The 24,398-nt window shown below is 42.1% G+C and overlaps 1 protein-coding gene across 1 annotated transcript in view; it reads right to left on the bottom strand.

The window, feature by feature from the left end:
* Positions 1-393: 393 nt before the first annotated feature.
* LOC144679563 (collagen triple helix repeat-containing protein 1-like) overlaps positions 394-24,398 on the bottom strand; it is a 43,814-nt gene continuing 19,809 nt past the window's right edge. Inside the window, exons 2-4 of the mRNA XM_078540062.1 lie at positions 23,328-23,546; positions 2,295-2,511; positions 394-1,085 (exon numbers count right to left, since the gene is read on the bottom strand). Of these exons, the coding sequence (XP_078396188.1) occupies positions 940-1,085; positions 2,295-2,511; positions 23,328-23,546 (582 nt within the window). The 3' untranslated portion in view covers positions 394-939. The remainder of the gene's footprint in view (positions 1,086-2,294; positions 2,512-23,327; positions 23,547-24,398) is intronic.

The raw sequence follows: 24,398 nt of genomic DNA, 5'->3' as shown, positions 1-24,398 counted from the left end.
TTAATTGCATCTCCATTACAAAAGAATGAAGTTATAAAGCTTGGATAAGGTGATGCACCTTGATGGTCTTCTTCAATGGTGGTGTTCAATTCCCATATTATCATTTTGACAGTTCCTTATGTTGAGGCTTTTTTCTGTGTGGCTACGTAAAATACCTGTTTAATGGCTGATTTCAGTTGAGTGGAAACAAAGGAGTTAAGTGGCACTGTTGGACAAGGACATTTTTCTACTTTACCACATTTGAATCTCATACAGACATTCAGATGTTTAGATGTAATAAATCTGAACATTTAAATCACTACTTGCATTGTCATCTAATCTCTAGTTAGCCCACCAAAGCTAGTATATCCAGGCAGAATTTGATAATTTCTCTTGTCTTACAGTAAACCTGCATTATTCAAATCTTCCAAGTTGCTTTTTATTTAATGCTATGAAAATCTAGTATTCTAGAGAGTCCTCTACAAATGTTCCAGAAGTATGCAAACCATGCCAACTTTGCAATTTTCTAACACCTAAGGAGTACAATACTTAAAATTAGTTCAGAGGGTACAGGTTGTTCAAATCAAACCAAAACTTAGCAACATGACTTTGGGTGATATCTATTTGACCATTTATCACATTTTTATACAAATCAAAAGACATGCATAATGGGTAGCTGAGTCAATATCAACTGTTTTACGCTTTCACACATGTCAAAATTACTCCCATATAGTCTAAATTTCACTTGAATCTCCATACTTGAAAGTTCAGGTACAGAAGTACAACTGTATCCCATGCAAGATAAATTTTATATTTATTTTAAATTTCACTGGGTGTTTTCAAGTTACCAAAATGTTTAATTAGAAATGTGTGAAAATTTATGAAGTTAACAATTTTCCTTAAAACTGTTCTGATTGAGCAGGAATGGCTCTTGATAGTTTTCAGCTTGTAGAAACAAAGCTATTTTGGCATCTCCTCGATTATCAGCCGTGATACTGAGTTCCAGCCAGTAGAAGCATCACCTTGTGGGTAGCCATTTGAGCACAGCCCAATCCAGACTGAAACATCCACTAGTCCAGCACTGATTCCTTCGCACAGCCCTTCCACTATGGAAAAAATGAATAGAAATTTGTTAGGAAGTTGCAAAGAACAAACATAATTAAGATAAAGATTTTTTAGAACAAAGCTGCAGTATAAGCCTAGTTTCCTTGTGAAGAGAAGTTTTACATGATAAAGCACACTAAGATTTCCTTTTGATGTTCTTACATATCTGTTTCAATGCTTTTTCCCTAATTAATTTTCAACTCAATGTTGAAAATAACAATGCACGTAGAAAGGTAACTCCAAAATAGTAGGAAGACAACTGGAGCCATCCAGTTGCCATTCTTCATGTGCCAGTAAGGCCACATGAAATTTATTGGCAGAAGAAATGCCTATTAGCCAACCTAATTCTGACTTCCACATCTTAGACGTTTTCTATCAAGCTGTCACTGGGATATTGATGAGTTAGAAACCTGGGCCTAGATATGCGGAGAAAGAAATCTCAGCCTTGAAATTCAGGAATGGGAAAGCTGGACCTAGAAATTCAGGAGTGAGAAAGCTGGACCTAGAAATTCAGGAGTGGGAAAGCTGGGTGTAGAAATCGGGGAGCAAGAACATGGGCCTAGAAATTGATGAGCAGGAGGACCATTCAAAATTTGACCTCTTGCACCATCAGTGCATGTGCTATATGCATTGGTCATTTAAAAGATGGAAATCTGGCAAGATGCAAACACCAGAGCAACTATGAGACTGGCACAGGGGGAAGGCGATCAGGAAGGCAACGAGTGGTTACCTGCAGCAGCCCACACTTTAATGTGGAGCCAGGAAGAGCATTCCTGACTCCATATTCAGGTTAATGCAAAATCATTTTGTTTAGCCTTTTGGTGGAAGACCCCTAGTTTGGTTGCTGTGCACTTGAGGGATCTGATTGCAGCAAGCGCTTCTCAAGTCTCAACTAGTTTAAAGAAGGGGCCTGAAATGTATTAGGTCCATAACTTGCATTGGCAATGTACCAATGCCTACTTCAGAGAGTGCTTTGAACACAACAGGGTGCCTTAACCAATGTGGTGAGCATTACATACCTGGGGTAAATGCGTGTCTATGCCATAGACACTGAAAGGTGCTGAACAATTCAGTTTCTAGGTTTATGTTTTTTGCTTCTTCCCGAGCCTAGCGACTTTAAACTATAATGATGCTAACAGATTCTTATACAAGTATATTTTTAATGAAAAAATAATTAGACTGCTAAAGCGTAAGTGCGTTTTCAGACAAACCTGAAGATGTGCGATGTATATTAATAGTAGAGTTGAATTCTGGGCTTCCTTGATCTAAATAGATGATTGCTTCAACTGGCAGTGGACCATTGCACTCAGCCCCATTAAATGTAAAATACCAGCGCTGACAGCAGGCACTTTTGCATTTCAGACGAAGGGAACCAGTGAATAAGACCCTGAGAGCACTGTCTGTGCGCATCTTGGTGAATGTACATTCCTGAAGCAATACACAAATAGGCATAAAGTCAACACTCAAAATAACTTTGTAAATCACAATCTCTTCTATACAAAAAACTGAAGTTCTTTATATAAACGACATAGATGACTATGTGGGAGTAGGATTAGCAAGCTTGCAGACGACACAAAGATTGGCTAGGTGGTTAACAATGAGGTTGAGTGTCTTGGGCTACAGGAAGATACAGACGGGATGGTCAAATGGGCAGATAAGTGGCAGATGGAATTTAACCCTGAAAAGTGTGAGGTGATACATTTTGGTAGGAGTGGGTATGTAGGTGTCTGTTAAGGCCAATCTGCACGCAGAAGATCCTGCTGCAAATAGGATGGGACACAGCAGACGATTGAGTTTTGGATGAGTTTCTGACTCTGGATTTCCTCTGCTTGTGTTTTCTTTCTGCTTCTGATATGAGCTTTCTTTCGAAGGAGGCCACACTTTTAATTTGGTTGTGTCAAGTGTAGCGATCCTAGGTGAGCTTTTCCCAGGACTGAACTTCTGAACTATCAGAACTCCTAAGTGAAACCTCCAGAGTGTCCTTGTAGCACTTCCTTTGACCACCATGAGAGCACACTCCAGACTCAATCTCTCCATAGGAGATTTGCTTTGGTAAGCAAGTGTCAGGGATTCTGGTTACATGACTGTAGTATTAGGGTTTGTAAGGGTCAATGGGTGGGACTGTGTAAATAGCATCTCCCATAATTATGATGTAGGAGAACAGATGACAAGGAGCTGGAGGGAAAATATTCATGGCTTCTGCAGTGGTAACACCCAATCCTGGTTAGCTGTACATAGTTTATATACAATAACCTTGTTATTGTTTGGATTTACCAACATCCCAGCAATCATTCCTCAGCTAGATTAACCAACATACAACATGGTGGCAGCAAGGATGAACCCCAATACACTGAAAATTCAACTTTAAATGTCAGACTTGTAAAAGTGGGACCAAAACTGCAGAACTCTGTAAAGCATGGTTAAAGAACTCCAAAGCTGCTCCATGGACAAAGTGGAGGCAGGAAGAGTCAGAAAATCAACTTATAAAGTCATTCTATATGGTTGTGAAGGAAATCCTAATCCAGCGATCATAGGCTTCGAGCTGGAGAACCAAGCAAAGATCGTGGAACTTGTGAGCAACCCTTAAAAAGGGTAAAAATCAACTTTAATGGTGCACTGGGCAGGCAGTACTGAGAAAACCACATTCCCAACAAGGGCGATTTTCAGTAAACCCTGCAGTCCGGGTCAGAGGTCAATGCCATTATACATGGCAACTGCGAGGCAGCACAAAAGACAAAAAACATGAAGCGGCTGCAAATATTTGATGCTCCAGGGGAAGGGATTGAAGAGATTATTGAAATAACTTAAAGCAAAGCAATTTTTAACAGCTTTGCAGCATTCAATAAATAAATATCAATCTAGCTGAAAGATCCCCCAGGGAGAGACAGTGACCACAGCAGGTCTCAGTGAGAGGCTGAATGACGTGGGAAAGCTTCAAATGCTGGAAGAAAAATTAAACATTTTGGGTAAACTACCTAAAATCTTAGAAAAGCCATGGATCCTAAATGTATGCTATCTGAGAGGTTTGGACACATTGAGGGACCAAATCAAACTCAAAAATGGACACTTTGGAGAAAAAGATTCTTGAGGATCTGAATTGCTTCAGGATTGGACAGTAAGTCGGACTCTGAACAGGTCAACATATTACTCCATAGGAACAGTAGTAGATGATATTGCAAGATATGGCATCAATGAGACCTTTGATAAATTTGAAGAAATCTTAAAAGCCTTTGATAACTATTTCAACCTGAGAAGCAATAAGATTCTGGAAAAAGCCAAATTAAACAAAATTGTCCAGAAATCAGGAGAACCAGCATATGCTTTCGTTAATGGCCATTACAGACTGACTGATGGATGCTAGTATGAAGAACTAAAAACAGAATAAATACGAGACCATATTGTAGTCGGTGTTACCTATGAATCCCTATCAGACATTGCAAACTAAGGAGGATCTAACCTTAGAAAAATAAATACAGCTCGTGAGACAAACGGAGGTTTGTAAACAGAACAGGACAATACTGAGAGGTGAAGAGAAACCTTGGCTTAGGAAACCATCCAGTTCCTTAAGCCCAGGAATGTAAAAGAAGCATCAGAAAAGAAGGTACAATTCGGAGGGAAAGTACAAGACGTCATAAAACTCTGCCAGTGCTGTGGCGCCAAAAAGACCCACAGGCGCGAATAGTGTCCTGCAGACATTGCAGAATGCTTTCTTTGCAGGAAATTGGTCATTTTGGGAAGATGTGCCTGTCCCATTGTCAGGACAGATCCACTGGAGGTGGCAACACAGTGGTACACAGTCGGGAGGGAGTTGCCCTGGGAGTCCTCAACGTTGACTCTGTACCCCTGAAGTCAAGAGGGAATGATATGGGGAGTGAGTCCAAACATTGAATCCAGGTTCCTTGAAGTCTCATGGCATCAGGTCTAACATGGCCAAGGAAACCTTCTGCTGATTACCACCTTTCGCACCCCAACCCCATCCCCTCAGCTGATGAAGCTGATCCTCCATATTGAATACCAATTGGAAGAAACGTTGAGTATGGCAAGACACAGAATTTCCTCCGCATGGGGGACTTCAATGTTCATCACCAGGAGGGCCTCGGTAGCACCACTACTGACCAAGCTGACCAAGTCCTGAAGATCTTAGCTGCTAGACTGGGTCTGCGGCAGGTGGTGAAAGAACCATCAAAAGGGAAAAACCTACCTGACCACATCCTCACCAATCTACCTGTCACAGATGTTTCTGTCCATGACAGTATTGGTAGGAGTGATCACCACACAGTCCTTGTGGAGACAAAGTTCCATCTTCGCATTGAAGATACCCTCCATTATGTGTAGCTCTACCACCCTGCTAAATGGGATAGATGTGGGCCATCAACAGCAGGAGTATTGTATTCTACCACAATCTGTAACCTCATGACCTGGCATACCCCCCACTCTACTATTATCATCAAGGTGGGGAATTAACCCCGGTTCAATGAAGTGTACAGGAGGACAAGCCAGGAGCAGCACCAGGCATACCTAAAAATGAGATGCCAACCTGGTGAAGCTACAAACAGAACTACTTGTGTGCCAAACAGCATAAGCAGCAAATGATAGACAGAGCTAAGCAATTCCACAACCAACAAATCAGACCTAAGCTCTGCAATCCTGCCACATTCAGTTGTGAATGGTGGTGGACAATTAAACAACTGATAGGAGGAGGATGCTCCACAAATATCCCCATCCTCAATGATGGGGTGCCCAGCACATCAGTGCCAAAGACAAGGCATTTGTAACCATCTTCAGCCAGAAGTGCCGAATCAATGCTCTATCTCTACCTTGTCCTGAGATCCTCAGCATCACAGATGCCAGTCTTCAGCCAATTCAATTCACTCCACATGACATCAAGAAATGGCTGAAGGCATCAGATAGTGCAAAGGCTATGGGCCCTGACAACATTCTGGCAGTAGTACTGAAGATTTAAGATTCAGAACTAGCTGCGCCCCTGTAGCTGTTCCAGTACAGCTACAACACTGGCATTTATCCGGCAATGTGGAAAATTGCCCAGGTATCTCCTATCCACAAAAACAGGTCAAATCCAAACTGGCCAATGAATACCAAATCGCACTACTCTCAATCATCAACAAAGTGATGGAAGTTGTCATCTACAGTGCTATCAAACAGCACTTGCTTAACAATAACCTGCTCACTGATGCTCAGTTTGGGTTCCGCAAGGGCCATTCAGCTCCTGACGGCATTAAAGCTTTGGTCCAAACATGGACAAAAGAGCTGAACTCCAGCGGGGAGGTGACAGCGACTGCCTTTGACATCAAGGCAGCATTTGACCAATTGTGGTATCAAGGAGTCCTGGCAAAACTGAAATCAATGGGAATCAGAGGGAAAACTCTCCAGTCATATCTAGCACGATGGAAGATGGTTGTGGTCATTGGAGGTCAATCATCTCAGTCCCAGGACATCACTGCAGGAGTTCCTCAGGGTTGTGCCTAGGCCCAACCATATTTAGCTGCTTCATCATTAGCCTTTTTACATAAGGTCAGAATCGCTGATGATTGCACAATGTTCAACACCGTTCATGACTCCTGAGATACTGAAACAATTGTTCACGCGACTCATTCTTGGGATGAAGAGCTTACGCTAGGAAGAAAGGTTGAATAGGTTGGGCCTATATACCCATTGGAGTTTAGAAGAATGAGAGGTGACCTTACTGAGGGGACTTGACAAGGCAACAACCGAGAGGATGTTTTCTCTTGTGGGGGAGATTAGAACTAGGGGACAAATTTAAAGAATAAGAGGTCTCCCTCTTTAGACTGCGATGAGGGATTTTTTTCTCTCAGGGTCGTTAATGTGTAGAATTCTCTTCCCCAAAGAGCAGTAGAGGCTGGGTCATTGAATTTATTCAGAGCAGAGTTAGATAGATTTTTGATTGACAAGGCAGTCAAGAGTTATGGGAAGGCAGGCAGGAAAGGAGTTGAGACCACAACCCAATCAGCCATGATCTTATTGAATGGTGGAGCAGGCTCAGAGGTCCAAATGGCCTACTCATGCTCCTAACACCTATGTTCTTAATTCATGTCCATATGCAGCACGATCTGAACAACATCCAGGCTTGGGCTGATAAGTGGCAAGTAACATTTGCCACACAAGTACCAGATAATGACCGTCTCCAGCAAGAGAGAATCTAACAATCACCTCTTGATATTCAATGACATTACCATCACTGAATCCCCCACTATCAACATCCTGGTAATAACCATTGACCACAAGCTGAACTGGACAAGCCATATAAATACTGTGGCTACAAGAGCAAGTCCAGAGGCTGGGAATTCTCTGGCGAGTAACTCACCTCCTGATTCCTCAAAGCCTGACCACCTCACTATAATCCAATCCACATGCAAGTCATGTTCATCATCTTTCTATCACCGCAAGTCTAATTATTGATATATACTAGAAAAGCATGGGACCGAGTAGAAAGCTCTGCGGAACCCCACTGGAAAAAGCCTTCTAGATTGGAAAATGATGTTCAGAGACTTCCCCAATTTCCTTTCTGCCTTTGCTTAGCTGTCTAGGATATGTTTCATTCAGGCCTGGCAATTTATCCACTTTCAAACATGCTAAACTCCTTAATATTTCCTCTCTGGCTGCATTTAGGCCATCCAATTTTTCACACCTCCACCTTAACTACAATTTCTGCATCGTCCCCATCTTTGTGTAGATGGATTGCAAAGTATTAATTAAGAAGTGGCCGCACATCTGCCTTCACACATAAATCACCTTTTTGGTCTCTAATTGGCTCTACTCTTTCCTTAGTTATCTTCGCACTTTATGTATTTATAAAACAACTTTTTGTTTTTCTTGGGCAGTGAAGGTGAAAGTTATCACCCAAGGATCTTTACTCTTACCCTCCTCTGATGGACACATAGGGCAGCATTTTTCCCTCCGTCGGAGGGGTTGTGCGGGAGCGGGCACGAGCGGGCGGGTTACTGCCATTTTACGTGGGCGGGACAATTAAGGCCCGCCCAGCGTGATGTCCGCCCGGAAGCACTGTGTGCTCCCTGTGCAGGTGGGGGGAATTCCCTGAGCAGGTCTGTCCGCTCTTTCGCGTATATGCGCGGAAGAGTGCACAGATCTCTCTGAGGCAAAGTGCTGCCTCAGGGAGACTGGTTGAACTTTTAAAAATTTATTAAAGGTAAGGAAAAATTTTCCTGACACGTCCCCCTCATGTGACACTGTCACATGAGCTGGGGCATGTCATTAATTTTATTTAAAAATTTTCTGAACATTTTAAATCCCTCATGAAACCTCATCCCGCCCGTTGGTGAGGTTTCATGCTTTTTCGGAAGGCCGCCTGGGCTCTTCGCCTGCCCGCCAACCTTAATTGGCAGGTCCATTAATCATTTTAATTACTTTTTTAATGGCCTTAATAGGCCGTTGATAGGTTGGCGGGAGCGCATGCCCGATGTCACTCTGTGTCATTGTACCCATTAGCGAGCGGGCCCCGCCCCCGCTCACCGACTGGAAAATGCTGCCCATGGATGTATAAGTGAATAAGTTCCCGCCGCCTGCACCGTCGTCTATCACTGACAGATTTGACATAGTATTTACATTATAGAAACAGGCCATTCTGCCCAATGGGCCCATGCCAATGTCTGTGCTCCACAAAAGCCTCCTCTTCATCCTATCCCATCAACATATCCTTATATTTCTTTCCCCCTCATGTGTTTACCTAGGTAGCTCTTAAGTGCATCAATGCTAGTCATCTCAACTACTCCATGGGCTGAATTCTCTGGTCGGCGAGCGGGGGCCGACATGTAAAATGATGCGCGGTGATGTCGGGCGGGTGTCCCGATGTCACTGCGCGTCATTTAGATTTTCAGTTTGGGGGCACCGATTGGGTTCGCGCTGGCTCCCGCACAATCACCGCCCCCCCCAACAGGGGGAAAATTCTTCCCCATGTGATAGTGAATTCCACTTTCTAACTACCTGATGTAAGCAAAACTACTATTGTACCAATATGCTACATTGAAAAAATGTCATGAACGCATTTCTATAAGCCTCCAATGATACTGATGCTTAAAAAGGAGAATTTAAAAAGGTATGGGGAAAGGGCTGATTGCTTATGTGGAGAAAAATTCCAGTGCAGAATTGATGGGCCAAATGGCCTTGTTCTGTGCTGCAACAGTCTATTAGGCCAGAAGACCATAAGACGTAGGAGCAGAAGTAGGCCATTCGGCCCATCGAGTCTGCTCTGCCATTCAATGAGATCATGGCTGATCTGATAATCCTCAACTCTACTTTCCTGCCTTTTCCCCATGACCCTTGATTCCCTTACTGATTAAAAACCTGTCTATCTCCACCTTGAATATACTTAACAACTCAGTTTTTACAACCCTCTGCAGTAAAGAATTCCACAGATTGACTACCCTCAGAGAAGAAATTCCTCCTCATCTCTGTTTTTAAATGGGTGACCCCTTACTCTGAGATTATGCCCTCTGGTCCTAGACTCTCCCACAGGGGGAAACAACCTCTCAACATCTACCCTGTCAAGCCCTCTAAGAATCTTATACGTTTCAGTTAGGTCGCCCCTCATTCTTCTAAACTCCAATGAGTACAGGCCCAGCCTACTCAACCGCTCCTCATAAGAAAATCCCTCCATACCCAGAATCAACCTAGAGAACCTTCTCTGCTCTGTCTCCAATGCCAGTCAATCTTTCCTTAGATAAGGGGACCAAAACTGTTCACCAGTATTCTAGGTGTGGTTTAACGAGTGTCTTGTATAGTTTTAGCAAGGCTTCTCTATTTTTATACTCCATTCCCTTTGAAATAAAGGCCAACATTCCATTTGACTTCCCTTTTACCTGTTGAACTTGTATGTTAGCTTTTTAGGATTCATGCATAAGGACTCCCAAATCCCTTTGTGCTGTAGCCTTCTGCAGTCTTTCTCCACGTAAATAATATTCAGCTCCTCTCTTCTTTCTGCCAAAGTGCATACCCTCACATTTTCCCACGTTATATCCCATCTGCTACTTTTTTGCCCATTCACTTAACCTGTCTATATCCCTCTTTAGACTCCTTGTGTCCTCACCACTTGCCTTCCCACCTATTTTTGTATCATAAACAAATTTGGCAATAGTACATTCACTTCCCTCATCTAAGTTATTAATATATATTGTAAATAATTGAGGCCCCAGCACTGATCCCTGTGGCACTCCACAGGTTGCCATCCTGAAAATGCCACCCTTATCCCAACTCTCTGTTTTCTATTAGTTAGCCAATCCTCTATCCATGCTAATATACTACCTCCAACACCATGGGCTCTTATCTTATTAAGTAGCCTTACCGAACCTTATCAAAGTACCTTATTGAACGTCTTTTGGAAATCCAATTATATTACATCTACTGGTTCCCCTTTATCTATCCTGCTCGTTATCTCCTCAAAGAATTCTAATAAATTTATCAGGCATGGTTTCCCCTTCATGAAACCATGCTGACTCTGCTTGATTAGATTATGTAATTCTAAATGTTCTGCTGTTATATCCTTTATAATAGACTCTAACATTTTCCCAATGACAGATGTTAAGCTAACTGGCCTATAGTTACCTGTTTTTGTCTCCCTCCATTTTTGAATGAGGATGTTACACTGGCAGTTTTCCAATCCTCTGGGACTTTTCCAGAAACTCAGGATTCTTGGAAGATTGCTACCAGTGCATCCAATATCTCTGTAGCTACTTCCTTTAATATCCTAGGATGCAACCCATCAGGTCCAGGGGACTTATCGGCCTTTAGCCCCATTAATTTCCCTAGTACTTTTTCTCTCGTGATAGTTATTGTATTTATTTCCTCCCCCTCTTTTGCCCCTTGATTATTTAGTATTGGAATGCTATTAGTGTCTTCTACCATGAAGACTGAAGCAAAGTATTTATTCAACTCCTCTGCCATTTCCTGATTCCCCATTATTATTTCCCCAGCCTCATTCTTTAAGGGGCCTATGTTCAATTTGGGTTCTCTCTTCCTTTTTATACATTTAAATAAGCTCTTATTGTCCATTTTTATATTACTTGCTAGTTTACCCTCAACGTTTATTTCCTCCTTCTTCATTATATTTTTGGTTATTTTTTGTTGGTTTTTAAAACTTTCCCAATCCTCTGGCTTACTACTAATCTTTGCCACATTGTATGTCTTTTCTTTTAATTTGATACTATCCTTAACTTCCTTGGTTAACCGTGGCTGGTTTATCTCCTTTCTTGAATCCTTCTCCCTCACTGGGATATGTCTTTCTTGTGAGTCATGAACTATTTTCTTAAATGTCTGCCATTGTTCATCAGCCATTTTTTTTCTGATAAAATCCTATCCCAGTCCACCCCTGCCAACTCTGCCCTCATTCCTTTGTAATTACCCTTATTTAAGTTTAGCACAGTTGTTTCCAACCCAAGTTTCTCACTCTCAAACTGAATGCTAAATTCTACCACATTATGGTCACTATTTTCTAGGGTATCTTTTACTCTGAGATCATTCATTAAACCTTCCTCATTTCACATTACCAGATCCAAAATAGCCTGATCTCTGGTTGGATCCACAACATATTGTTCTAGGAAACTGTCCCGAATACACTCTATGAATTCTTGCCAGTGGCTACCTTTGCCAGTTGGTTGCCCAAATCTACAAGAAGATTAAAGTCACCCATGATTAATGTACTGCCTTTTTTACATGCCCTCATTATCTCCTGATTTATTCTCTGTCCTACAGTATAGCTACTGTTCAGGGGCCAATATACTACTCCCACCAGTGCCTTCTTCCCCTCGTTACTTCTTAGCTCCACCCTTTTGGATTCTACATCTTCCGATCCAAGATCATTTCTTGTTATCGTACTTATCCCATCTTGTACTAACAAAGCTACCCCACCACCCTTTCCTTCCTGCCTGTCCTTTCGAAAAGTCACATAGTTCAGAGCTTTGATCTCCTTGTAACCACATCTCCGTAATGGCTAGAAGATCATACCCATTAACCTCTATTTGTGCTGTTAATTCATTTATTTTGTTCCGAATACTACATGCATTTAAGTAAAAAGCCATTAATTTTGCCTTTTCACCATTTTTTCCCCCTTTGATCCTATTTGCTGCTTTTTTTTTTATGTTTGTACACTCTGTCCCTTCCTGTCACACTCTGGGTATCATTACCAAAGCTGTCCTTTGCTTTGTAAGCCTACGTATCCCCTTTCCATAACCCTCCCCCCCACTCTATTTAGTTTAAAGCCCTCTCTACAGGCCTAGTTATTTGGTTCGCCAGGACACTGATCCTAGCACGGTTCAAGTGAAGCCAGTCCCTTCGGCCAGGAACGGCTCCCTTCTACCCCAGCACTGATGCCAGTGCCTCATGAATTGAAACCCATTCCTCCCACACCAATCTTTGTGCTAAGCATTTAACTCCATGGGAAAAATTTTCCCCGTCGATGGGGGGGGTTGTGTGGGGGAGTGGCTGCAAACCCGATCGGGGCTGCGTCACCGTTTTGCGTAGGCGGGCCAATTAAGGCCCGCCCAACACGACGCTCACCTGGAAGCGCTGAGCGCTCCCTGTGCGGGCGGGAGGGGGGAATTCCCTGTGTAGGGGCCGGCGCTCTTTCGCACATGCGTGTGAAAGAGCGCAGAGATCTCTCTGAGGCACAGAGAGATCAGTTTTGACATTTAAAAACTGAAATAAAGTAATTAAAAACTTTTAAAACATGACCTCTCATGTGACACTATCACATGAGCTGGGACATAAAGAATTATTTAAAAAATTTTCATTGAATTTTAAAACACTTCATGAAACCTCATCCCACCCGTGGTTGAGGCTTCATGAAGAATGCAAAGGCTGCCCAGGTTCTTCACCTGCCCGCCAACCTTAAGGTTAGATGGGCAGCTCATTTAATTGCTTAAATTAGTTTTTAACAGACCTTAATATGCCTTTGACAATTTGGCGGGCGCACAGCTGAGTCGGCTGCCGAGAACAGTGCCTAACTGGAAATCTAAATGACGAGCGGTGACATCAGGACGCCTGTCCGACGTCACCGCGCCTCATTTTACGCATCAGTGAGTGGGCCCCACTCCCACTCACCAACTATAGAATTCAGCCCCTTGTCTTTATTTACCCTATGCCATTATTACCTTGGAGGTTCTGCTTTTTAATTTAGCTCCTAACTATTCAAATTCTTTCAGCAGATCCTCCTTTCTAGTCCTATCAATGTCATTGGTACCAACGTGGATGATGACAACTGGATCCATCCCCTCCCACTCCAAGTTCCTCTCCAGCCCTGAGGAGATGTCCTTAACCCTGGCACTGGGCAGGTAACACAGCCTTCTGGACTTACGCTTACGGCTGCAGAGAACAGTATCTATCTCCCTAATTATATTGTTCCCTACCACATTCCTATTTCCTCCCCCCACTTGAATGGCTTCCTGTACCATGGTGCTGTGGTCAGTTCGCTCATCTTCCCTGCAGTCCCCACTCTTGTCCACACAGCTTGCAAGAACCTCGTAACTGTTGGACAGTTGCAGGAGCTGAGGCTCCTCGAACGCTACCCCCCTAGGTCCCCAACCTGCTTCACCTGCAGTCACACCCCCCTGTCCCTGATCACAGATCAAATTTGAATTACCTAATCTGAGGGTGTGACTGCCTCCTGGAGCAAAGTGTCCAGGTAATTTTCCCCCTCTCTGATGGTGGTGCAATGTCTGCAGTTTGGACTCTAGCTCCTTAACTCAGATCTGAAGTTCCTTGAGCTGCAAACGCCTGGTACAGATGCGTTCGCTCTGGATCACTTTGGTGTCCAGCTGCTCCCACATGTTGCAGCAGCAACACATCACCCATCCTGCCATCACTATCATATTTTATTCACTTTATTAATTAATTTCTCTAGTATCCCCGCTCTTTACACTTTATTATAATTATTTTTATACACACCAGTACCAATCTTATACTTAACAAGCTATCTATAAGAAAAAGAGAAAAAAGACTGGAGACCTAAACACAAGCTAAAGATCTTAGTTTTACTTTAAAGACTAGAAATACTCACCAATCCTACTCACCAATCAGCTGCTCCCTCCGCTCTTTTCCCTCTCGTGCTCTTTAATGGTCTCTCATTCTTCTTGCACTCTCTCTCACTGTTAATGGCCATGCTCCTCTCACTCTCTCACTGTTAATGGCCATGCTCCTCTCACTCTCTCACTGTTAATGGCCCCGCTGTTCCTCTAACACTCTCACTGTTAAAGGCCACTTTCCTCTCACTTTCTCATTGTTAAAGGTCACTCTCCTCTCACACACTCACTGCTATAGGACACACTCCTCTCACTCTCTCACTGCTAAAGGCCATGCTCCTCTCACTCTCTCAATGTTAATGGCCCCGCTGTTCCTCTAACCCTCTCACTGTTAAAGGTCACTCTCCTCTTGCACTCTCTCACTATTAAAGGCCACACTCCTCTCACTCTTTCATTGTTAAAGGCCCCACTGCTTCTCTCACACTCTCTCACTGTGAATGGCCCTGCTGCTATTCACAAGCGCTCTCTCTGTAAATGGCCCCGTTGCTTTTCACAAACACTCTCTTTGTGGCTCTATCTACATTAAGGATCTCTGAAGGCAGTTTTTTTCTCATGATACACTTCAGAGGTTGAACACTATAAAATGGTTAAATATATCCAAGTACCAGCGGTAAATAGTTGAACCCTCAATGGAACTTGATAATTGGGTAAATGTCTCCAGAAGCCAAACCCAGATGAAACCATTCTCTTAGGCACAGATATGTGAATATCAGCCACATACACTTGATGAAACTCTCACCAGGGAAAAGCAAGACTGTCATGTTCATAATAATTGCATTTTGGTAATAATATGGGAATATTATGGGGCACTGGTGGCAGTTTAGAATTATGTGCAAGAGCTAAATATTTTGGGTTAAATGTTACAATTGTGTCCATGGATATTGCTAATGAATTTCCAGTGCAAGATAATTCTGAAAGACAGGATTTTTTGGCAACATCCCTTCAAGCAATGTGGATAGCTTTAATGTACTGTGTAATCTGTGACTTTTCCCACACTGAGTCTGAAACCTTTGGCTAGGAGTCAAGAATTTTGTCTTCAAAAGAAATCATAACATCAACAATGCCCTAATTTTCTCCAGACATAAGTGCTAAATGTTAACCATGAAACTCCTTAGGCTCACAAGATTTAAAACTTTCCTCAAGGTGCATTTGCCTGCTGAAGGCATTAATATCGAGGTCTTGACAAACCTGGAGCCTAATGCTGAGCCTTCATTCGACTTGTACTTTATGTCGGACTTCTAAATCAGGAGAAATTACTTGATTGACTTGAACTTTTGGTTGTATTTCTTCAGCTCAGAATATGATTTTAACGTTTTAGCCTTCAATATTACTGAGTCTCTGAAGTTCTTGTTTCTTTAACCATTGGCAGTACTTGCAGGTGGGATAATTTTCCAAGTATGTGCTGATGGGAATTTCACCCACCACTGGCGCATATCTGGAGAATTGCCCCTATTGTGCCAACATTAAAAATGGATCTTAGCAGTCAGGATTACAACAACAACAGACTTTAATTTAACGTCCTTCACATAGAAGCATGTCTCAGAATGCTTTACAACGAAGAAAAGGGAATTGCTGAATTAAATAAAATTAGACATAAAATAGAAAATACAGGAATAGGTTTTAAGGAAATTATTGAAAGAAATGAAAGAGATTATAAGATTGAGTTGCCAAAGGATTAGCCTCTTATGCTGAAGCGAAGAAAGTTGGAAATGAAGCCGAATTAGAATGTAGGCTGAGGTACATAGTTGGAGAAGATCATTGACATGAGGTAAAGTGAGGCTGTGTGATAATTGAAAACTGATAAAGCTTGAAAGTGAAAGGCTTGAGAGTGGCAGACCAGTGAAGTGTAGCAAAAATAGGAGGGATGAACATGCAAAATCTGCAAGAGAAGAGGTGTGACTTGCAAGGCTGTGGACTTAGTTGATCACCCATATGAGATATTAGACCTTTTGCTGCCACGCTTCAGGAGTTGACCTTCCTGGCCACCTGTTCCTATTCTCTTTTGAGGGTGGGTCTTCAGAGTCTCCTGGCTCCCTCAGAACCATAACATCTCTCCTCATGCTCACTTGCACCACCAATGCCTCCAGTGCCACATCCATCGTTACAATCCCTCAGTCTGCCCTCGTGTTCAGTTTCCAGGGATGTCCATTGCAGTAATCTTTTTGTTCAGCTTCCTTTTAAGAGGCAGTCTGCCTTTAAGAAACAGCAGGCTGCCTCTACCATGTTTAAAGAAATAATGCTGCTGGGGCCAAGTACTGTGTGCAGAGCTCATTGGCAGCATTAAGAAGGAAGAGTTGTGGAGCACCAGTCAGCATCACAGTCAGGTGAGGTGGGTATACATAAATTGTGTGTGTTGCCCACCTCGGTCTGAATGGGCATGGACCATTGCAAATAACAATTCCTGCACCAAAAATCATAGCAAACAAATTTCTCCCCCCCCCCCCCCCCCCCCCCCCCATGCAAAACTATATAGTACATGAGCCAAATTTTAATATGACAGACCCCTTGCAGCTGGGGTGGGGGGTGCAGGATGGAAACAGTGGGGAGAAAACATGTTGAACATGTTGGGAACTTGTTTCTCAGAGAAGCGGGTTTTACTGTGGCTCTTTAACTCAGCCACAGAATTAGCATCCTGCTTCCAGTTATCCTGAGCCAATCAGAGAGTGCGGATGTGATGATTACCCGCAAACTGTCAAGGGAAGGATTTTTATTTAGAGGGACTCAGGCAATGATCGGAATGGCTGAATTCTACACTGATTCCTGAAACATCAGCAACCATAGGAATGGAAAGGAGATTTGAGAATGCTGCCCCCTGGGTTTCTGGTCCTTTCCTGGAAGTCCTGCTATGCGATCTGAGGGAGTGCAGTGAAGATATTTTTCCCTTGTGTGGCAGTAAGATGTCAGCCCCTCAAACCAAGCATGGATGGAAGTGGTCAAGAAAGTGAGTAGCAGGAGTGTGCTCCTTTGAACCTGGAGACAGTGCCCCAAAAGGTTCAATGACCTCATGAAAGCAGAAAAGGTGAGTGGAATCCCACTTTCAAGTGCTATTCTGACATGCTGACTTCCCCAGCATTCTGCTGCACAACACTCCTCAGAACAATACACTTTGCAGCTCCATTCATTTGTCTCTCCCCAGGCACCTTTACACATTCCCATCCGAACAGCCAACACTGACACTTACCCTCATCTTATTGACATCTCATACCCATGCCTCCCAGTCACCCTCCAAACTGGTCTCCATACAAGCCATTTCTAACGCTCATAAGTCCCTGCTTTCTCTTCTTGCAGGAGAAAAGAGTGCAGGACTGCAGGGTGAGGAAGGGACCTGGGGGCGGGGGAGGCAGAATGGGTCAGGGAGGTGGTCCTCCAGTGATAGCCACCTTGGCAGCCACTGGCAATTCACGCCCAACTGGTCCAGTGGAAAGAAGGTCTTGTTCTGGGAGGCTGCAGATGTCGGCAATGAACTGCAGTGATCCTCTACCCGTTGGCCATATGTTGGGGCTATCGGCTCCTTGGATTTGGGTCTTTTTATCCATCCGCTTTCCCTGTGGAGAACATGTGGCTGAGGAGAAGGCAGGTGGTGCTGCTGCAGATGTTACTCTTGCTGTTCCAAGTGCTTTTGGTGTTGTCGTTGGTGTTGTTGCTCCTTTTGCCATCTGAGATCCATGCTTTGGCTGCATAAACTACTCCACGTTGCAGTGAAGGCTGACAGCAGGGAAGATCTGATTAAGGTGAGTAATGTCTAAGTTTGGTGAAATGACTTCGAGAAAGTTGGAAATCACCTGTAAGGCAGTGAAATCAGGCTCTTGGAAGAAGTGCTGTGAGCACAAGCCTTTCACATAAGCAGGGCAACAGCTATGAAGTTTCACTGTTTAAAGGCTTTTCCAGCCTGTTGGCTTAATTGAACAGTGGTTCCCTGCTGTGCTCTTGCCTTGTTGATCCTGGTGAGTTTCACACAACTTGGGAAATGTGTGCGCTGACTGTTAAAGCCAGAATCCTGGGTTAAGTTCACAATTAATTACCAATTCAAACATTGAAATTACCTACCAGGCTTCAGCAGGGTTTCCTGCTCGCCTTACAATCTGCCCTGGTTAAACTTGGAGTGGGCAGGATGAAGTTAGCCCCGCTTTGCCCATTAAAATTCTGCCTGATGTCTTTTCATTTAATTTATGCCATATCTAGTTTTAGTCACAAGGTGGCACAGTGATAGCAACAGAAAGCATCACTACCAACCTGTACATGGATAAATATTCACCTTCATTGTTTTGACCTAATTTCCCTAGCGAAAGCCGAGATATAATTTTGAATGGCTTTATTTTAAAGAACAGTCCTATTGTCCCTTGAAAAGAATGGAAAGCATAGAGAAATACAACCTTGATTAAATCCTTCCCTTCATTAGTGTTAGCTTTCATATTCCAACTGTGCAAAGCTACACAATTTTCTTTGATCTCCCTTTAACAAGTCTAAGTACGTTTGGCTAAGATTAGTAAACATGTTTTTGCAAGAGACAAGACTTTGATTAACAGTTGAAACAGATGGAAAATTATCAGTCTTACTCTAAGAATCATATAGCACAGGCGAGGCAATTCAACCCATTGAGCCTGTGCCAAGTCTTTTAAAGAGCAATCCAATTAGTCCCATTTTCTTGCTTTTTTTCTCATAGCCTTGCAAACGATTCTTTTTCAAGTATTTATTCAATTCCCTGTTCAAAGTTACTTATGAATCTTCTTCCATCACCCTTTTGGGCAATGTACTCTGGATTGTAACATCTCGCTACGTAAAGAAAATTATTGTTATCTCCCCTCTGGATCTTTTGTCAATTATTTTAAATGTGTGTCCTTGTTAGAATGCCTCCCGCTACTGAAAACAGATTCTCCATATTTACTTTATCAAAGCCCATCATAATCTTTAACAATTCCATTAAATCTGCCCCTAACCTTCTTCGGTCTAAAGGAGAATGATCCTAGCTTCTCCAGTTTTTCCAAATAACAGAAGTCCCACATTCCTAGTATCATTTTAGTAATTCTCCTTTGCATCTTCTCCAAGGCTTTGTCATCTTTCTTAACATGTGGTGTGCAGAATTGGACACAATACTCCAGTTGAGGCTGAACCAGTGAATCATAAAGGTTTATTACAACCTTTTATTGCACTTTTACTCAATGTCTCTGTTTATAAAACCCATAATACAATATGTTTTTTCAACAGCCTTCTGAACATGCCTTGGCAGGCTCAAAGATTTGTGTATGTCTTTGTTTTAAAATTATTGACAGAAGAAAATATAAGTTACAAAAATCAGTTATATCATGAAGTGAGTCCTTTTAAAATGTAAAAGAAATAAGAAAGCTCAAATTAAAAGAACACTAGTAAATTAAAAGTGAATTAACCGGACAAAATATTTGAGTGAAATCAGAAAAAAGCATATAGAAATAAAAAGTAATATGCATATTAAAGCAGCCATAGTAAAGTTTAGACTTAAGATATAGAAGCACTAAATAGAGAACACCAACGATAAATGAAATAGAAATGTGGTATAGAACAGACATTATGAGAGGAATGAAATAAATTGAATTAAGGCAAAATAACAGAGAAGAGGTTGGTCACATGTTTCTTTTGCTCCTCTTCCTGTTGCTGCTCCTTGGCTTCTCACTTGCTAGATGGTGTCAAGGCTTGTTCCCACATAATGGTGAGATTATCTACGATGAGCTGCCACCACATATCTTGAGACCCATTTGGTCAAGTACTGCAAGTCTCCTCCAGAGCAGTGCAGACAGAAGCATTGCTTGTTGGCATGGATGGGTGTTCTCTATAATACTCCTTGTGGCAGCATGACTCTCAGTGTATGCCTGCTGTGCAAGTGTGCGTGGGTTCATGAACCATGCCATGAGTGGATAGCCCTTGTTGCTCAGTATCCACCCTATGATTTGCTGTGGTGGTTTAAATAGAGGTGACACAGAGGTATACTGCAGAATGAATGAATTATGGCTATTGCCAGGATACCGGGCATTGACCTGGATGAGCACTTGCCTGTGGTCACGCACCAGTTGCACATTGAGGGACTGGAATCTCTTTTGGTTCAGGAAAATGGCAGAGTTGATATGAGATGCATGCAAGGCAGTGAGTGCAGTTAATGGCACGCTGCACCATGGGGAAGACTGCAATCCATGCAAACCCCCTGTATTCATGTTGCCTACTTATCTCTGCCAAGAGGGAATAAGATGAAGCTAGCTCTCCTGTATAGAAAGCCTCAGTGACCTCCCTAATGCATCAGTGTACTGTAAACTGATTGATATTGTTTATATCTGTAGCAACAGTTTGGAAAGAGTTAGATTCATAAAGGTTCAGAGCCGCAGTCACCTTGATAGCCACTTGATAGTCCATGCTCTACTCTTAGATTGGAGTTGTGGCTGCAGCAGTAGTCAGATTTCAGCCACAACTTCTTTAGAACAACAGATGTCTTAAGCATTGGGCATCATTGAATTTCAGGTAAGAGAATTGTTCCCTTAACACTCTCTTCCCTCTACAGATATGACCTTTTGCTGAGAGCCCTTCTCCCCACTTCTCTCTTTTCTAGTCCTGCTCTCCATGTCTTCTTCAATCTCCTAGTCATGCTGAATTCCAAGAGGAAGTCTTACCAGGCGGTCCATATCTGCATTAAACTCATTTTAGCACATGCCGTTAAGTCACCAAGAACATAGTTCCACACCAATCAACCTCAGTATATTGAAAAAAGCATGGAAAAGCTCCCAAAATGCATGGTATTGTACCAACAGCCAGAAACGTAATCCAGCAGCAGTAGTCCATGATTCCTGAATAGTGCTGGTGGTAGGGATAGGATCTTTCATGCAGTTTAACGTCATGTTCAGCTGTGCAAGGTTAAGAGGTGTAGGCTGAAGCATGGAACTCAAAAAATGCCAAAGCTGAAATAAAATCAGCATTGCACACTGATTGATGTCATGATCTATCTGCTCTTCATGCTGCTGATAACCTTTCCCCAAGGTGGCGTCCATCAACTTCACCTCGAATTGTGTGTGTGTATCACAGATGCCATTTTCTAACTTTAGGAAGCCTTGTAGCACAATGGTCATTACAGAAACCAATTTCTCTCCCTAAAAATTTTAGGCACTGTATTCTTAACTGTCCAGATATTTGCTGAAAGCAACTTCTGTTCATATGGTGCTCGTCATGCTGAGAGTATTTCAGGGCACTTTGAACTTCAGGTTCATAAAGAAATGTAGGTAGTAAAAATATATAACTGATAAGAATACAACAAAGGTGATAAAAGAAACAAGTAGTGTGATAAGTGAAACTTGCATTAAAAACCTTAAGGTATAAGGACATGACAAGGTCTATTACTCAAAGAAAGGTTCTGTACATTAATACATGCAGCATAAGAAATAAGACAAGTGAATTAAAAGTTCAAATTCAGCTCAAAGGGCATGACGTAATGACCATTCCTGAGACCTGGCTTGTAGCTTGATAGGAATGGGAGATAACTATTTGAAGTTATAAGGTTTTTGGAAAGGTAATGAAAATTGGAAAAAGCAGGAGGAGTTGCAACATTGAACAAGGATGCATTAACAGAAGAACACTAGAACACAAGAAATAGGAGCAGGAGAAGACCATGTGGCCCGTCGAGCCTGCTCCGCCACTCAATGTGATCATGGCTGATCTTGGGCTTTAATTCCATTTCCCCTTCTCTCCCCATATCCCTTAATTCCCTGAGGCACCAAAACTCTGTCTATCCCAGCCTTAAATACATTCAACGATGGAGCATCCACAATCCTCTAGGGTAGAGAATTCATAAAATTCAAAATCCAAAGCATTAGAAAGCTGGGACATCAGTAAGGGTAAGCAGACAGTAAAAATACCACGAATAGAATTGAAGAATAGGAAAGGATGTGAGACTGTAAAACCAAAAGAAACTACAAATAAAAATACAAAAAAACATATGCAGGCAAAGAATAATAGATATTCTGAGCCCTGGGAAAGATATAAAGAACAGCAAAGGGGAACATTGAAAGACAGGAAAATGAATAAAAGCAAGCGAGGGATAACAGGTGCAACACTAAAGGTTACGAGAAAGAGGGTGGCTAAGAGTATTGTAGGCCCCTTACTTACAGGTGCAGGTAATAGTGTAATTGGAAATCAGGAAGTGGAGGACTTACTAAGTAGCTACTTTTTAACTGTACTCACAGTAGAGGATGTGGGTAAAGTACTAGAGATACAAAGAAATAAACGCATGTATTAGATCTGCCACAACCTCACAGCATTGCTAGATATAAGATAGTCATCAAGATATCCAATAGGGAATTCAGAAGAAACGTCTTTACTCAGAGTGGTAAGAAGATGGGACTCGTTACAACAGGTAGTGAAGTGAATAGTATAGATGCATTTAAGGGGAAATTAGACAAGCACATGAGTTATAAGGGAATAGATAGTTACGATGGTAGATTTAGATGAGAAAAGATGAGAAGAGGCATGAGTGGAGCATAAATATCAGCATGGACAGGTTGGGCCGAATGGCTGTTTCAGTGATGGCCTATTTCAGTGCTGAATATTCTACGTAATCCTAAATAATTCTATTTCACATCTCAAATGACTATATGGCACAACAAAATGCCATTTTCTGAAATCTATCCAATTTTGTTTCTGAATGTCAAAACAGCTTTGCAACCTGAACATTATTACCTTCTGACACTAATAGAAATGTGAATGGCAAGAGTGATATGAAAATAATGCTAAGACAAATAAAAAGTAAAAAAAAAACACTAGGAACTATACACTACCTGCTAGAGTGAGGTCCGCAGATTTATTATTCCCCTTCTAGGCCTCAAAGGTTAAGTGTCATGTCAACACCATAAATCACATCATTAACAGGGTCCTTAAGACATCAATTATCAGCCCTAAAGGGCTCCGGCAAGATTGACTTGCAGAAGTGGTATAAGTCTAACAATGGCCTTCAATGTGGAGCCTCACGATGAGAGGGTAATTTTTTTTGATTTTGAGGAACTTGTGAAGAGTGAGAACTCATGGTTTTTCTCTTCTTTGCCACAAATTGCTGGATCTTTAGTGAACTAATTATGACAAGTGCTGTTAATGTGTCATTATATTTTGGCAATTTCTGGTCCATGGAAATAATACTCTAGTGCTTCATCTCCTTTATTTCACCTCACTTACCGCGATTTTGCCGAGGTCAATGCCATAGTTGAGTGCTTTCCAAGCACACTGCTTGTAGTTGATTTTCCAGGGCTCCTCGAGGCGCTCTTGGATACACTCGCCTTTCTCTCCCTTGGTTCCATCCCGTCCTGGGATCCCTGGGGTTCCTGGGATACCGTTCGTTCCGGGATTACCCTCTCGGCCAGGAACACCTGGTGAACCCCGCATACATATATTATGCTGCATTAAAGAGAAAGAACAAAGATCATCAGTTTCATTCAAATTTTGCTGTTCAAATGGAAAAGAAATGACCCATTACAATAGATGTAGCTCAGAGCCACAACCATTTTACTCCTGTTCTGACTCACCACAAGTACTATGAGTTCTTATTGCCTTAAGGTTCCCTGATGTTGGTAATAATTATACTTTAAGCTTGTAGAGATCAGAACTCTTTATCTTTAAGCTGCCATGCTGCTTTGTATACAAGAGGGACTAGTTTGAACTGGTTCTGTTACTCATCACATCAGTCTCCGGTTGTTATGACACAGCAGTTGTTAAAGGCTGAGTTGTTTAAATCTCAGAGGGAAACTTGAAACATCTGTCATAACCTATATTTTCAATTGGTATGTCTGAGATGAAGCTCTGAATTCAGGAATAAGACCACCGAGCCTCAAGAGGATTTTTATATAAAACTAAATTAAACATTTATTAATTTACAACAAATTAGACACATACACATGTCTACAAATTATTACCATAATAACTTTTAAATAAATCCCCAAATTAATCACTCCCAGGTAAATCTCCACCAAGGCAACAGTAACACATAGATTTTAAACTAACACTAGGCAAAGCAAATTTGACTTTATGAATTCAAAATGTGGTTCCTTGCAATTTGGTTCCTTTGCAGGCACAGTTGGAGGTTTACAGGTTAGTTAGACCTTAAATGCCTCTACCTTACACACAATCTCATTTCCCTTTTTATACCTAGCTTCCTCTTTGAATGTAAATTTTCCATGATGTCACTAGGCTTTTAACTTCACATCTTCTAACAATAACATTTTCATCCCACTAATTTTATTAGTAATATAA

The sequence above is a fragment of the Cetorhinus maximus genome, chromosome 4 (genome assembly GCF_964194155.1).
Source record: "Cetorhinus maximus chromosome 4, sCetMax3.hap1.1, whole genome shotgun sequence".
In the NCBI taxonomy this organism is placed as follows: domain Eukaryota; kingdom Metazoa; phylum Chordata; class Chondrichthyes; order Lamniformes; family Cetorhinidae; genus Cetorhinus; species Cetorhinus maximus.
The sequence above is the reverse complement of the archived record's forward strand: the minus strand, read 5'-3'. Positions and strand labels throughout refer to the sequence as shown.